Source organism: Lissotriton vulgaris, chromosome 1_1 (genome assembly GCF_964263255.1).
Source record: "Lissotriton vulgaris chromosome 1_1, aLisVul1.2, whole genome shotgun sequence".
Taxonomy (NCBI): domain Eukaryota; kingdom Metazoa; phylum Chordata; class Amphibia; order Caudata; family Salamandridae; genus Lissotriton; species Lissotriton vulgaris.
This window is the reverse complement of record NC_141685.1, coordinates 903,525,981-903,542,418: the sequence shown is the minus strand read 5'-3', so window position 1 is coordinate 903,542,418 and position 16,438 is coordinate 903,525,981. Positions and strand designations below refer to the sequence as shown.

The window sequence follows — 16,438 nt, the reverse complement described above, 5'->3', positions numbered from 1 at the left end:
TCAGGATGAAATGACGGGCACGAATGGGGTGCAGCGGGTTCCGGTGCTAAATCACCTGCTGCTCTGATGATCGCTGCACCCCCTGATTTGGGACTCACACGGCCGAGGGGACATTTATCCTAAATCAGAATTAACTATATGCCAGAGTCATTTCTGGCGCGGACTCGTGTCATCCCGCCCGCTGTATATGTGTGTCTGCCACGCATTCCCCCTTATACTTCCTCATTACATTGGCAGAGACCCAATCAAAGGTGGCGGAGATGTGGGAACTGTTCACCATGCTCCAAGCCAATCAGATGCTCAGAATGCTGAGATGTAAATCTGAATGGCAGAAAATAAAGCAGCATGTTTGTGCTACTCTTATATGAATTTCTGACAAGCCCTAAGTAATTAAAAACAAGCATTGGCATTGGCAAAGCCAATGGGTCTGGCCTTAAACAAGCGTGCACTAGTATTTATTGATTTAAATACAAACACAATCTGAGCAAAGCCTGAAAAGATATAAAGAATATAAAAGTGCACTCCTTTTCGGGCAGCTCCAGATGTATGATCTGGCAAAGTGTCACCACCCACAGTGCTGAAATGGGCTGTATGTGGTGGGCGGATGCAAAAAGTGCATAACCCTCGAATTGCCCAATGGATGAAGAGCAAACGGAAAGACCTTTATACATGCATGGTTATGCATCTTTTTTAACGTGAGGCGGGCACGACGGCCAAAACAGCCTAAAGGCCAGGCATAAAAAAAATTCTGAGGTTGAAGATATTTCTGACTAAACATCCAATCTAGTGATAAGTTGCACATTGATTTTGTCCTAAAATATATCCAGAGGTAAAATTAAAGAGATATGTCTTTTGACGGCCTTTACGTTCCCTTTTCTGAACCTGTTCACACAGTTCTAGCAGAACTTGGCATTAAAATTGTTAGTTACACTAAGTGCGTTTTTTAAAGTTTGTGAAAGACTGGTGAAAATACAGGTAAAGTTCTAAAATTATTTTTTTTAAAGGAATTGTAGTGAAGACACTACGCAGCTGGTAGCATGAGATGTAGGATTATTCCAAGGAAATTACATTGAATTAGAGACAGAACCCTCAATGCTGTTGCTACTACGAAGGGAGAAGAGAGAAGAAAGAAGTGGGGAGAATTTATGGATGGAAATAGAGAGATTGCGGAGAAGAGGACGGGGGCAGGGCTGTTTGACTGTGCTTGCCAAGGCTGCTTTTGCTCCCCGGTCCGGCCCTCCAATGAGAACTGCAGGACACTCCCTTGGGCGTTGGCTGCTTCACATGAGGTGCAGCTGGCACGCTCCCCCGGGTTGAGGCTCCCCAGCCATGCGCAGCAGTAAAGATAAAGAAATACTCCCAACCCGTTCTAAGGCAATGTGTTGGGATAAAAGAAAAATATTTGCTGGTCTTTTTGTGTAGCACTAACATGCAAAGTCTCTGAGAGCGTACAGCACCCATTGGATAGTTCAGTGGCCCAGAGTCCCTGCCCGGGGAATGCCAACTGGGACCTGTGCAGGGTCTTTGCCTGGGGATGCCAGCTGGGACCTGTGCAGGGCCCCTGCCTGGAGGATGCCAACTGGGACCTGTGCAGGGTCTTTGCCTGGGGATGCCAGCTGGGACCTGTGCAGGGCTCCTGCCCAGGGGATGCCAGCTGGGACCTGTGCAGGGCCCCTGCCTGGAGGATGCCAACTGGGACCTGTGCAGGGTCTTTGCCTGGGGATGCCAGCTGGGACCTGTGCAGGGCTCCTGCCCAGGGGATGCCAGCTGGGACCTGTGCAGGGCCCCTGCCTGGAGGATGCCAACTGGGACCTGTGCAGGGCCCATGCCCGGGGGATACCAGCTGGGACCTGTGCAGGGCCCCTGCCCACGGGATGCCAACTGGGACCTGTGCAGGGCCCCTGCCTGGAGGATGCCAACTGGGACCTGTGCAGGGTCTTTGCCTGGGGGACGCCAGCTGGGACCTGTGCAGGGCCCCTGCCCGGGGGATGCCAACTGGGACCTGTGCAGGGTCTTTGCCTGGGGATGCCAGCTGGGACCTGTGCAGGGCCCCTGCCCAAGGGATGCCAGCTGAGATCTGTGTGGGACCGGTGCATGGTCCGTGTCTTGGGGATGCCAGCTGAGACCTGTGTAGAGTCTCTGCCCTGTGGATTGCAGCTGGGACCTGAGCAGAGTCTCTACCCGGGAGATGCCATTTGGCACCTGTGCCGAGTCTCTGCCCGGGGATACCAGCTGAGATCTGTGTGGGACCTGTGCAGGGTCCCTGCCCAGGAGATGTCAGCTGGGACCTGTGTAGAGTCTCTACCCAGGGGATGACATCTGGCACCTGTGCCGAGTCTCTGCCCGGGGGGTGCCAGCTAGGACCTTACGTGATCCCTGCCCGGGGATGCCAGCTGAGACCTGTGTGGGACCTGTGCATGGTCCCTGCCCGGGCGATGCCAGCAGAACTTACTAAACCCTCATCTTTCCAAGGTCAGTTGAATCAGGTTATGGCCGCACCTCTCATTCAGGGTAGAGTTCTCTGTATGGACAGCAGTGACGTAGCAAGTGTGCCACTGACCTCAGAGCAAGCAACGGAAACGCCCTTCTACTGTTAATTAGATCATAAATGTCAGCATTATTCCGATATCAATGGCTGGGCCCCTCAAGCCTCGGGGGCCCGGCGCCACTGCACCTGCTGCACCATTCGAAGCTACGCCTCTGATAGACAGACGACCGTGATTGTTAAAACCGACGCTACTCTCTGCCCCACCCAATGGAATTCATTTAATCGACCTTAGAAGGATGAAAAGCTTCGAAGGTGCGTCATAATGCAGCAGCTACAACGCCCAGCCGAGTAGCTACATCAACATACCATAATAAATGCAGCGCCTTCTGTGTATCAATTATGCAGGAAACGCGTGTATGTGGCCGACCACCCACGAACTCATTTCAGATTTTTTTTCGAGGAGGTCGGAAGCATAGAAATCACCTGAACGACCGGAACCAGAGCAACGGTTGATCTTGGCAGTTGTATTTTTTTCACCATCTTTTTTTGTGCCTAAAATGCATCCCCGCATCCAAAATTGATGCAAGATCATATTTCACACTCAAATAGATCGCTAAAGGACAATTGTTGCATTTAAGTAATTTTGTGTAATTTCGTGTAACATTTGCACAATTTCGTGGATTTACACGAAAGAAAATTAGACAGGTTCCTCACACTCAAGCGCCATGTTATATAACAAATATATTACTGACCTATTGCGGCTATTCTAGTTTACAACACTGCGCATTTTACTGGAATTGTGTCGATCACTGCATGAATCTAAGACGCTTCTGTAAACACTGCCAGCAAACTTAAGGGTTAAGAAGTATGCAGGATATTTTGTGGGTAAAAGAAGTTCAGCCACTAACGTGTGATGTAACGCTGGCGGTACTGCGCGTGCGTGCGTGAACCAACAGCGTCTGTGGCATTGAACGTTTACTGTACACGTGAAAGGCCCGTGGCGCTGCTCGTGCATCTGAAAACCTTGGCTGCACCGCATAGGTTTGTATGAGGCGTCAATGATGCGGTGTGTGTGGCACAGCAAGTGTGTGAAGTAAAGCGCTTCGCTGGTGGCGCTTCACGCGCGTCTGACAAGCGTGGGGTGGTGTGTTGTAGACACTGCACAGCTTTGTTGTAAAACTCAGTGTTCGTGGCACTGCACGTGGGTGTGAAACTTGCAGTTGAACGCTCAGCATGTGTGTCTGTAAATGTGTTGGATGATGCACGTGTGTCTGTAAGCCCCTTGCAGATGTAGGTGTTGGGGCACGGGATGTCGGTGAACCTAACTACTCTGGTGCATTTGTGCGTGTGTAAATCTTGCAAGGTTGGAGGCACTGTAGACTGTATGCGTGTAAAGGGTGTGTGTGTCTGTAAAACGTGCAGGGTTTGTGTGCGTAAAATTATCAGATTTGGTAGGACAGCACATGTGTGCTTTAAAGCCTGCGGAGTTGGTTGCACTACACCTGTGCCTTTGTGACATTTTCGGGGTTGTTGTGTGTGTTCCTATACACGAGCTTACAAGGCTGGTGGCACGGCGCGTGTCTATCTGTGGAATTTGTGGTTTTGGTGCCACTGCACGTGGGTCTGTAAAACTGGAAGTGTATGGCGGCCCTGCGACTGTATGCATTTGTAAAGTCTGCAAGTTTGAAGCCTTGTGGCGCTGCAAGCACGTGTGTCTGTAAACCTTGCAAGGTTGGTGGCACTGCACTTATGTCTGCATAGCTCACGTTCTACGTGGCACCGCACCCGTACCTGTGAGTATGAAGACACGTTCATAAAGCACGAGTTTGTCGTAAAAAAAATCACAGCGTTACTAGCGCTGCACAGGTGTGAACGAGAGAAACTCACAGAGTACATTAAATTGTATACATCTTGCAAGGTTAGAGGCACTGCGCGTGTGTCTAAAGACTTGGGCTTATGTTGTGTGTGTAAATCTTACGAGACACTGAATATGTGCACTGTGGAACTTTCAGGTTACTGGCACTGCACGTGTGTGTGTATATGTGCCACTGCAGGTGTGAGTCTGTAAGACAGGGCTGTTGGCACTCAACATGTGAGCTGTAAGACTGACATAGTTGACGCAGAGGTTAAAGTGGGCCTATTATGATTGTGGAACAGGTGTCATTGAGGGCCTATGTAAATCTTGCAGCAGAGGTAGGTGGCACTGCACATGTGTCTGTAAACGTAACAGGCACGATTGGTATCAGCGCTCGTGCAGGCTCAGTGGCCCTGCACGTGTTTCTCGGCAGCTCCAAGGTTGGTTGCACTGCTGGTGTGTGTCTGGCAAGCCTGCACGGTGGTGCAACTACAAAGGTGTCTAAAGCGTCCAGTGTGGGTGGCACTGCACGTTTGTCTGTGTAGATTGAGGGTTGGTAGCGCTGCACGTGTGTATGTATACATGTAGCGGTTGCTGGCACTGTATATAGTTTTGTATAGATTGCATGGTTCGTGGCACTGAACGTGTGTGATTTCGTGTGTTGGTGGCCTTGCACTTGTGTCTGAAACGTGTGTGGACCTTGATAAAACTGTCATGTTTCCACGGCGCCTGTCACTCTTGAGACCGTATTTCGATTCACTGTAAACCACAGGTGCCAAATACCCATGGCAGCGGTGCACACTTTATCAACGTTGGACGGATGAAAGGCTGAGCAAATCCCGCCAAGTTTTCAAACGTTGGATGAGGTTTATTACCGGTGCTCAGCCCAGATAGATTCCTTATATGATTGCGGCATAACATAACATAACATGTGTAAAGCGCACGTTCACCCAGCGGTTTCTTGGCGCTGAATAACAGATGTTTATTGTTACCCAACTCAATGGTACTCATTTTATCGACCTCAGATGGATGAAAGGCTGAGTGGACCCGCCGGGATTTGAACCTGTGACCATGAGGTCGAACACAGGCCCCTGAAGTGGACGCATTAGTCCACTGAGCCACCAGACCGCGGCATTGTATTATTATTTAGGTTTTATAGCACCTAGCAGCCACTTCACAGCGCTTATTGGTGGACACCCCAATAGGTGCAAATCGACATTTCTAGAGTTCCTTCCTTTTCCCAATGGCACCTCTCCAATCGCTACATTTATTTCGTGACGGATAGGTTCAGGCCGGCGCGAGAGTTATGAGAGAAAAAATCGCCTTACCTGTTCTTGCACCCGGTAGTTCTTGCAAGATGAAGAGCGCGACCAGCAGCAAAGGCGACGTCCGGCATGTCCACACACGACGGTGTCCGCGCGTGCCTGGGATACGTCGACCCATGTCTGGAGGAATAGCGCCGGGAAGGTTTTCACTCTAAGGGTCGGGCTCCGTATCCTGAGCCAGCTAGCGCCTTAAGGAGGCATGCGCCTACGCCTGGGCGCCAAGAGTGCTCGGCTCCTTTTGTTTCGACGTAGTTAACTCTCGCAGTCGACGACAAACTTGGGAAATGTGGCTCAAGTTTACCATGGGGATGTTCTCACGGTCCTCTCTCCTTCAGTACCCCGTCTTGTTGTAACTTGTTGAATCTTCCGGCGAAACAGAAGAGCGAAATCAGACATAAATAAAGTGGTCGCCGGTGCTTTAAAAGGACATTTCTTCCGATCGATAACGTGTTTTCGATCAGGAAGCTTTCTGCCAAACGTGACTCCCCAGAATGGCTAGCTCAGGTGCTACTGGGAAGGGATGTGCAGAGGGAGAGGAGGGGGAGGCAGTGGGGTAGGGAGTGAGGGTTGGGATAGAGGACCGAGCTAGAATGCCTTCCCCATTGGACCACCGACCCGCCAGTCTCTCGAGCAGGGCGGGGATTAACAAGCCGCCAGACCCTTTCAGTGAGAAATGGCAAGTGAAGAGAGATGAGCGGTACAAAAGATGCAAGCCTCCTCCCCCGATAATCCACACACACCAGGCAGCTCCCACCATGCAGCTCCGGGTCCACAGCTTTCTCACGCAGAACCCAAGCAGGGGCACAGGGTGAGAATATGCAAATTATCTCCGGAAACGCCCAGACTATTCCATCAGTGGTTGGAACTAAAGCTCAAAAAACTCTCAATGAGCTAAAATCGTCTTTGGCAGCCAAAGTGGGATCTCTCTCAAAGATGTTTGACAATCACAGACACGGCCCCATTGGTTAGGATTGGAAATGTGATGTATTTGAAATGCCCCAGGGTAGCCCCTCAGAAGTGTGGTAAAAGATGTTAGTATTAGGGCGAGTAACTCAGAGCGGAATGGGGGGTAAAGGTGGGTGGCGAGCCGAGCCAAGAAATTAACATGGAGAGCTGAGCCAGAGTCGAGCCAAGGGCCTGGCTTGGCTGTAAGAGCGCATGCACGCACCGAACTATAAGTTTATGTAAATCATGCAGCAAACCTCGTATACAAATATGACAAAGTCACTTCAAAAATTCAAACTACATTTCATTAACAAGCTGAAGTGTCGCGCCTTAGTACATCAGATTGTATCACTACATTGACAGGCATTTATTAAAAGTTGTAGTTTTTTTTTAACGTGCATAGATATGTTCATGTCCACACCCTGACCACAATGCCACTGGTGCACTAAGAGGCAAGTAACTCGTTATATGCATTGCACCCTACATGTGGCCTAGGATTATATCGTCATGCCCAACACTATAGTGTATGAAAACCAAACACAAGAGGTTTTTATAGACTACACATCCTGAATGCAAAGAAGGCTCGCTGATATATAATATTTGCCAAGGGTCACACAGTTTACTGAAGCGAGGAAGCTGTGATTGATCTCAGATATTGTGGTTTCAGAGCTCAACCTCTACATGGACATCTCTGCCTTGCTTTTGATGCAAAACGCACAAGCCACTTGAAGATCTTCTGTAACATTTTCAGGGTGTAGGAATAGAGATGGTGTTGACTTGGACGAGTCATGGTGAGTTGCTTTTCCATTGCACCACCAAGTTCAAGTTTTTATTTGATTCACCTCAGATTCATCAAAGTGCCGGTTTGTGAGTCCTTAATAGCGATTATTAAGGATTCGCTATTAAAGACTCGCAAAACGGGATGCATGCAGAAATGGCAATATTTTTTGCGATTTCTACTGCTTCCTTATTTGCGATTCGGTAATTGCTAATCGCAAATAAGGAATGGCTTTCCCATTCATTCATATGGGCCTAAAGGCCCATAGGAATGAATGGGGAGTCATTCCTTCTTTGTGATTAGCAATTAGCGAATCACAAATAAGGAAGCGATTTCAAGGGTGCCAGGGTGTCCAAAGGACACCCTGTAGCACCCCTATAATGCAAATGTACACTGGTGTTGCGCACACACATGTCCAAAGGACATGTGTGTGTGTAACATGCAACTTAGAAAAATGCACTAAAATGCATTTTTTTTAAGTTTTTCGCTATTTACCACGAAGTTACATTTCGCGGTAAATAGCGGCCCCATATTGCGAATTCACAATTTTAAAAAGGTTCATGAATAGCATTTAAGGAATCTCTAATTGAGATTCCTTAAATGCGATTTTTCGCAATTTAGCAATTTCTTATAATAGCGATTTTTGCATTTGGGATGATGAATCCCAAATGCAAAAATAGCGCTCGCAAAGGGCCAGATTCTCAGAATCTGGCCCTTTGCGAGCCGATTTCAGCTTGATGAATCTGGCTGTTAGTTCTCTACTGAGACAGCAATTTTTAAAAATGCATTTGTTATAAAAACAATAATATGATAATCATTTCAAAACGGTTTAAAAAATGTAAACAAATTATGACATACAAATTCATCAAGCGGCGATTTAAGAAGCAAATTAAGCCCTTGGACTGAAATAATGGTACAGCTGGTTCGAATAGGTTTTAAATGCCTGCGTCTGGTCTTGACCAGTGTCGGGTTTGGGCCTTCAAACAGAACATGCGGTAAGTCTTGCTCTCCTCCGTCACATAAATCACAGATACTGGTGGTGTTTTCAGTGAGGTTCCATCTGGACGTAAATGCTTTTAGAGGGAGAATCCCGAGCCGTAATAAAATGATTCAACGCTGGACTCCATGCCCTAAGGTAAAATGAATGTATTGTTGCTGGTATTTGTATTCTATTGAATCTGCATACTCTTTGTAATGTTTTAATTGAGAGCAATGCTTGATGTCAAGGTCATAACTTATTCTCGGTGTCAAGTGTTTTAAAAGAGCCTCAAGTGAGCAGGAATCTAGAATTTCAAAAGAAGTGTTGTACAGTTCGATAAGGTAAACACGCTGTAGTTAGATTTTGCCTAAAAGTGTGCTGTGATGATTCGGTCCTGAAAGTCTCAGTTTTTAATATAACTCTTAAGGTTCCTTGTTCAGTGTGTAGAAGATTGTAAGCCCATCTTTTGATGCTAGTGATAGCTCTGGCGTACGAGCTAACCAGAGAGAGCTCGAGGCGCAGAGCTTGTGCAGGAACTGCTTCATGGATTTTCACTTCTTTAATTTGTATTTGCTGCCACTGTTTCATTGGAATGTATTCCAATGCATACGATAAAGTAGGTGTAATTTTACAACTAAAAACCTCTAAAAGGAGTGCGTTTGACATTTTCCAGTTAAAGTCTCCTGTTAGAATAACGGAAGGGAAACCTTTTCCTTCTACTACTATTTCGATTTCCTCTAATGTTTTGGTCATACGAGCATCCTTATTGGAGCCTGGGGGGAGGGGGGCTTTGTCCACTGTAATTCTGAGGTTCTTGACATGGGAGCTGGGTGAGAGTATCAGTCCGAATTCTGCTGACCACCAGGTGGAGTGCAGCAGTGAGGAATTCTTTCTGAAGATCACAATTTCTGTCTTGCCGGTGCTATATTTGAGACAGTTACTCTTCATCCTGTGGGTGACTTCAGTCATGGAAGTGGTGAACTTGGTCCTGGAGTGGAGCATTTTGCTGAGAGGGCAAGTGTTAGATGGGCGCCATCAGCATAGGTAGGGCGTTGATACCATGGGTGCGGATAATGTTCTTGAATGAGATCATTTAATCATTGAAAAGGCTCAGGCCGAGGGATGATCCCTGTGGAGCTCCACAGATGAGGGTGCAGGCATCTCAACAGTAGGGGGCGAGGCTCACTGACTGGGTCCGTCCAGTCAGGAAGGAGAATAACCAGTGGCATTCGGGTCCATGGATGCCAGCTTCATGTAGTCATTAGATAAGGATGGGGTAGGATACTGTGTCAGAGGCAGCAGAAAAGTAAAAGAAAATGAGGGCTGCAGTGTCCCCTCTGTGCTCATACAGATGTCATTTGTTGCAGCATCAAGGGCTATTTCTTTGCTGTGGTTTAGTCAGCAGCTGGAATGAGCGATATAGAGGAGGTGTTCATTGAGGTGGTTGACTAGGTGCTTGTTGAATGGCAACTCCAGTACTTTGTCTGGGTATGGTAACAGACAGATGGGTCTGAAATTGGCGAGTGTCTTCGGGTCCACAGAGGGCTTTTTGAGAAAGAGGGAGATCTGTGGCATATTTCCTGGTGTACGGCTAGGTGGCTGTTATGATGTAGCTGCTTTCTGTTGCTGAGCAGATGGTTTGCAGCATGGAGCAGCGTAATTTAGACGCAGCTTGGAGCAGCATAATTTAGACTCTACTCTTATACGTAACAGAAGTGCAATTATATATGTGCATCTGGTATTACATTTACTGTATGCCTTAACCAGGGCATTGTCAACCCCCACTTTAACAGCTACAGTGGGGGTGAGGTTCTCTTTGCAACTTGGCAGAAAAAGACCCATAATTAACCTGAATTTAAGTTAGTCAGGGGATGGATAGATCAATGGATGGATTTGGAATGTGGATGGGTGAGTGAAAGGGTGGATGGATAAATGTATGGATGAATGGGTGAAAGGATAGATGTAAGGATGGGTGAGTGGAAGGAAGGACGGAAGGAAGAATGGATGGATGGATGAGTGAAAGGGTGAATGGATGGATAGATGAGTGAAAGGGTAAATGAGTGATGAGAGGGTGGATGGATGGACTGATGAGTGAGTGAAAGCATGGATGACGATGAAAGGGTAAGTGGATGGATCGATGAGTGGATGGGTGGCTGGAGTGAAAGGCTGGGTGGATGGACAGATTTAAAGTTGGATTGATGGAACAGTGAAAGGATAGATTAAGGATTGATAAGTGAAAGAGATGGGTGGATGAGTAAAAGGGAGAGTAGATGGACGGCTGGATGAAAGGGTGGATGGATGGACGAGTGAAAGTGTGAATGAATGGATGAGTGAAAGTTTGGATGGATGGATAGGTGGATTAAAGAGTGAAAGGATAGATGTAAGGATAGCTGAGTGAAAGGAAGGAAGAATGGATGTATTGATGAGTGAAAGGGTGAATTAATGAATAGATGAGTGAAAGGATGGATGGATGGAAGATGAGAGGAAGGATGGACGAGTGAGTGAAAGGATGGATGGATGAGTGAAATGGTAATTGGATGGATTGATGGCTGGAGTTAAAGGATCGATGAATGAATAAAGGAAAAGAGTGGATGTTCGGATGTAGTGAAAGGATGGATGGATGAGTGAAAGGACGGATGGAAGGAAAGTTTGGATGGATGGGTGGATGAGCGAGTGAAAGGATGTATTTAAGGACGATGAGTAAAAGAATGGATAGACGAGTCAAAGGGAGGATAGATGGGTGGCTGGATGAACGGGTGGATGGATGGATGAGTGAAAGTGTGAATGGATGGATGTGTGAGTGAAAGGATCGATGGATGGGTGAGTGAATGGGTGGATGGAAAGATGCATGGATGAATGAGTGAAAGGATGGATGAGTGAAAGGGAGGAAGGATGGATGATGGATGAATGAAAGTATAGACGATGGGAAGGATGGATGACTGAAAGGGTTGATGTATGGAGGATGAGAGAAAGGACTGATGGATGAGTGAGTGAATGGATGGATGGATGAGGCAAAGTAAGAATGGGTGGATCAATGAGTGGATGGATCGATTGATGGAAGGCTGGATGAATGGATGTAGTGAAAGGATGGATTGAAGGGCAGCATGAAAGGATGGATGAGCGGATGGATGGAGGAGTGAAAGAATGTTTATAAGGATGGAAGAGTGAAAGAATGTGTGGATGAGTGAAAGGGATGTAGATGGGAGGCTGGATGGAAGGGTGGTTGGATGGATGACTGATAGTTTGAATGGATGGACAGATTATAGAAAAGGTGAATGGATGAATGAGTGAGTGAATGAAAGGATGGATGAGTGAAAGGGTAAATGGGTATATGGATGAGTGTGTTGATGGGTTGAAGGGTGGATGGATGAGTGAAAGGATGGATGGCTGAGTGAAAGTGTGGAAGGAAGGATGGATGAGTGAAAGGATGGATGAATGAGCAAAAGGATGGATGATTGAAATGAAGGATGGATGGATGAATGGATGATGAAAGGGGGATGGAAAGTAAAAGCATGGCTGATGAATGAAAGAATGGATGGATATTTTTGATGGATAGGTTGAAAGATAGATGGATAGGTTTGGATATGGATGGGCAGACCGATGGGCGGAATGGTGACAGACTGAATGTTGGATCAAAGAATGAATAGATGGCAGAATGTGCAAGTGAAATGATGTATATCACCAAGTGGATTGAATGATGAAGGGATGAATGGAGAAATACTTGGGTGGAAGAGACAAGCAACATCTTCTAGGGAGGGACGCAGTGACTTGCTTTGCTTGCTTGATGCCGTGAGAGATTTGGTTCAAAGTGGGGAGTATTTAAATTTTCTTGCAACTCTATTGTGCCTTAATGCTATTAACATGTGTGAAGCATTTAAACACCTTCCTGGAATGCATTCACTGTAGAACGTAGAGATTTATAAGCATAGGCACTAATGGTCAGTTTAAACATGAGCAAACACAAGGGAATTATGGACGGAGTGCTGAAACTTTTCAGACACTCACCCCAGGCTAGCTTGAATCCAGCGGCAAAGTGAGCAAGGGACCTCATCAGCCAGGCTAGCTTGAATCCAGTGGCAAAATGAGCAATGGATAGATAAACTAGCATTAAGTTAACATACATCTTTATAGTTGCTCCCAAAATGAAGTTTAGGTTTTATTATTACATCAAACACACAAAAGGCTATGTTCTGCCTAGGTGGCCGGGGAATGGCCAGACGTGGTTCCCTTGCTCACTTTGCCACCAGATTTAAGATAGCCTGGCTGATGAGGGGTGTTACCTTGTAACTGGTCCCAATGTGCTTGTTTCAAGTCCAGGGAAGAACTGGCTTGGCAGTTCGGGATGGACTGTTCCCATGAGCAACAGGGTCAAGACTGATTTGCATATGGCTGGGTCTGTACTGGGCTGGTGATGTGAGCTAAAGAACGATGATGTATTTAACCCAGATCTGTGACTGGGGGTGAGTGTCTGAAAAGTGTCAGCGCTCCATCCATTATCTCCTTGTGTTTGCTTTGTTCGCCCTAAGTTGGCAGGGTATGCCCAGACATGTATCCATTGCTCACTTTGCCACAGGATACAAGTTAGCCTGGCTGATGAGGGATATATGATGTTACAACGCGGACTTTTACTCCGCATACCGTTACAACGCGGTTTTTACAACGCGGATACTGTAACAACGCATGTATTTACAACGCATTTTTTTACAACGCAGGTACCTTTACAACGCAGACCATTACAACGTAAGTATTGGTAAGTATATGTTAATAGTAATAATATAATAGTAACTTAATTTTAAAAATATAATTTAATGTAATTTTAAATAATTTAATTTCCGTTAATTATTTTAAATTTAAATTAATATTACTTTATTTTTACCATGTACCCCTGTACCCCAGAAACTGAAAACTGACCCTAAACCCCAAAAATAAATTAAAGTAATTTAATGAAATATAATTTAAATTAATTATTGAAAATAAAAAAATATATAACTTTATTTTTACCCTGTACCCCTGTACCCCAAAAACTCAAAACTGACCCTCAACCCCTAAAATAATGCAATGTAATTTAATTTAATTTATTTACTATTAAATAATTTAATTTAAAAATAATTTAATTTATTTTTACCCTGTACCCCAAAAACTGAAAACTGACCCTGAACCCTAAAAATACCCCTTTACCCAAAAACTAAAAACTGACCCTGAACCCTAAAAATACCCCTTTACCCAAAAACTAAAAACTGACCCTGAACCCTAAAAATACCCCTTTACCCAAAAACTGAAAACTGACCCTGAACCCTAAAAATACCCCTTTACCCAAAAACTGAAAACTGACCCTGAACCCTAAAAATACCCCTTTACCCAAAAACTGAAAACTGACCCTGAACCCTAAAAATACCCCTTTACCCAAAAACTGAAAACTGACCCTGAACCCTAAAAATACCCCTTTACCCAAAAACTGAAAACTGACCCTGAACCCTAAAAATACCCCTTTACCCAAAAACTGAAAACTGACCCTGAACCCTAAAAATACCCCTTTACCCAAAAACTAAAAACTGACCCTGAACCCTAAAAATACCCCTTTACCCAAAAACTGAAAACTGACCCTGAACCCTAAAAATACCCCTTTACCCAAAAACTGAAAACTGACCCTGAACCCTAAAAATACCCCTTTACCCAAAAACTGAAAACTGACCCTGAACCCTAAAAATACCCCTTTACCCTAAAACCCAAAACTGACCCTAACCCCTAAAAATACCCCTTTACCCCAAACATATAACATTTAAAAAATAACTATATACTTACCAATACTTACGTTGTAATGGTATGCGTTGTAAAGGTACCTGCGTTGTAAAAAAATGCGTTGTAAAAACATGAGTTGTAACAGTATCCGCGTTGTAATGGATGCGTTGTAACAGTAGTGCGTTGTAAAAAATGCGTTGTAACAGGTGCACACCGCTGATGAGGGGTGCTGCTCTGAAACCGGTCCCAGGACGCTAGTTTCTGGTCTAGGGAATACCTGGCTTGGAAGTTCGGTTTGGACTGTTCCCATGAAGACCAGGGTAAAGAGTAATTTGCATATGGCTGGGTCAGAACTGAGTTGGGAAGCGAGCTAAAGAAAGATGTTGGATTCAACCCAGATCTGTGACTGGGGGTGGATGTCTGAAAAGTGTTAACACTCTGTCCATCATCTCATTGTGTTTGATTTGTTCACCCTAAGTTGGCAGGGTATGCCCAGAGGTGGGTCTCTTGCTCACTTTGCCCTCAGAGTCAAGCTAGCCTTGCTGATGAGGGGTATCACCTCAAAACTGGTCCCAGGAAGCTCTTTCCGGTCCAGGGAAGACCTGGCTCAGTAGCTCTGGATCGACTGATTCCATAAAGAACAGGGCCAAGACTGTTTGCATATGGATGGGCCTCAACTGGGTTTGCAAAGTGAGCTAAAGAACGATGAAGTCTTCAGCCCAGATGTGACTGGGGGTGAGTGTCTGAAAAGTTTCAACTCTCCGTTCATCCTCTCCTTGTGTTTGCTCAGTTTAAACATGAATCACATATTCTTTATTTAATTTTACACTCACTCTTCAATTCATAATTGCACATGTAAAAATGTATTCTATTGCTCACGTTTTCGGTTAATTAAAAGTGACACGTGTGCATGTATAACAATGAAATCGAAGTGCGCATTAAATGCTTATTTAAGTCTGCATGACTACAGGCCTCAGTTGAAATGTATTTTGCTTGCACACATGATTTTTCCTTCCTCTCAGTTGAAATGTATTTTGCTTGCACACATGATTTTTCCTTCCTCTGGAGGTTTATTATTTTATTAGCTAGTGAAAGGCTCATTATTTGTATTAGATGACTGAGAGAGGCCTGAGAGAGATTTGACATTAAACATGGAGAAACAATGGTTGAAGGAAGCCTTCTGTTCATTATGTACCAGGGTGGCAAGTTGTTCAAGGCTGAAAATGGCAGCCTTAGTCCAATGCATTGGGAATTCAGAGCAATCTTTCAGAAACACACAAGTAGTATTTTGATTGGTCGGTGGGGGGGGGTGAACAGGGATGACATGCGTTTAATTCTCCTGTTTCTTTTATATTGGTGTTGTCATAGTTTTTGAGTTAGAGTTGTTGGATTTAGGCGTTGAGAAAGATCGTTGCTGGATTTAGAGAGGTACAGACCTCTCTGCTTCCCCTATCCTTGTGAGTGTGAGACTTCATGCTAAACACTTATTTCCTTTTCTTTGACTTCTACTGAAGCCTGATTCTGCAGACACCTTCTGCTTCTATGCTACCTTTTGCAAAGAAATGATAGTGACATGGGTCAGATGGGACCCCGGAGTGGACAGATTCCATGGTGGAGCCAGTTTAATTTGTGGTGAGGGCCAGTCAGTCCATCAGTGCAGTAATTTTGGTTGCGATGGGGCTGCGTGATGTGAGGGCAGCAGAGTGTGGTTGAGGGTCAAAGTTGTCTTATTTGCTTGTTATCTTGTTACAGAAGAACTGGGAGAGCTTGGTGCCCACGTCCTGTGGGGGAGTGATCCTTGAGCAGCTTGCTGATGGGGAGATGAAATCTTTCACTACGGCAAAGATGTCTTTGCAGTTTTTGGTGCTGGCATTGATGCCGTCGGTGAGCATGGTGAGTTTGGTTGGTAGAAGCTGCTGGTGGTAATATCTGAGGGCGGATTTGTAAATGTTTTGTTCTAGATGGTCTGGCTCATTCTCCATTTGTGCTCCAATTAGTTGCAGAGGTGCTTGGTCATCTTGAGCTGGCATGCAGTCTGGACCTTGTGCATTTCTTGAGTTTGAGAGATGTCTAGGAGTCAGTACAGGTGGGGATGCAGTTGTTAAAATTTGAAATGGAGTTGGTAGGTTGATGTTTATCAGTTGGTCCAGGGGTTTGATAGTTCAGGCTTCTTCTGAGAACTTGTCCAGTCTCAGCGGGCAGGTTTGGTGGTGGGAGTTTTGTGTTAATGTGGGATTGGAATGATGAATTTGATGAGAGTGTGGTTGGTCAAAGTTAATGGAGTAGTCTTTCATACTGAGATGTTGCTGAAGGCCATAAATATAGGGTC

The 16,438-nt window shown here is 45.5% G+C and overlaps 1 protein-coding gene across 1 annotated transcript in view; it reads right to left on the bottom strand.

The window, feature by feature from the left end:
- The window catches only part of LOC147748151 (uncharacterized), a 648,568-nt gene extending 642,246 nt beyond the window's left edge, over positions 1 to 6,322 (bottom strand). The window contains exon 1 of the mRNA XM_086959041.1: positions 5,672 to 6,322. Within this exon, the coding sequence (XP_086815167.1) occupies positions 5,672 to 5,786 (115 nt within the window). The 5' untranslated portion in view covers positions 5,787 to 6,322. The remainder of the gene's footprint in view (positions 1 to 5,671) is intronic.
- Positions 6,323 to 16,438: the final 10,116 nt, after the last annotated feature.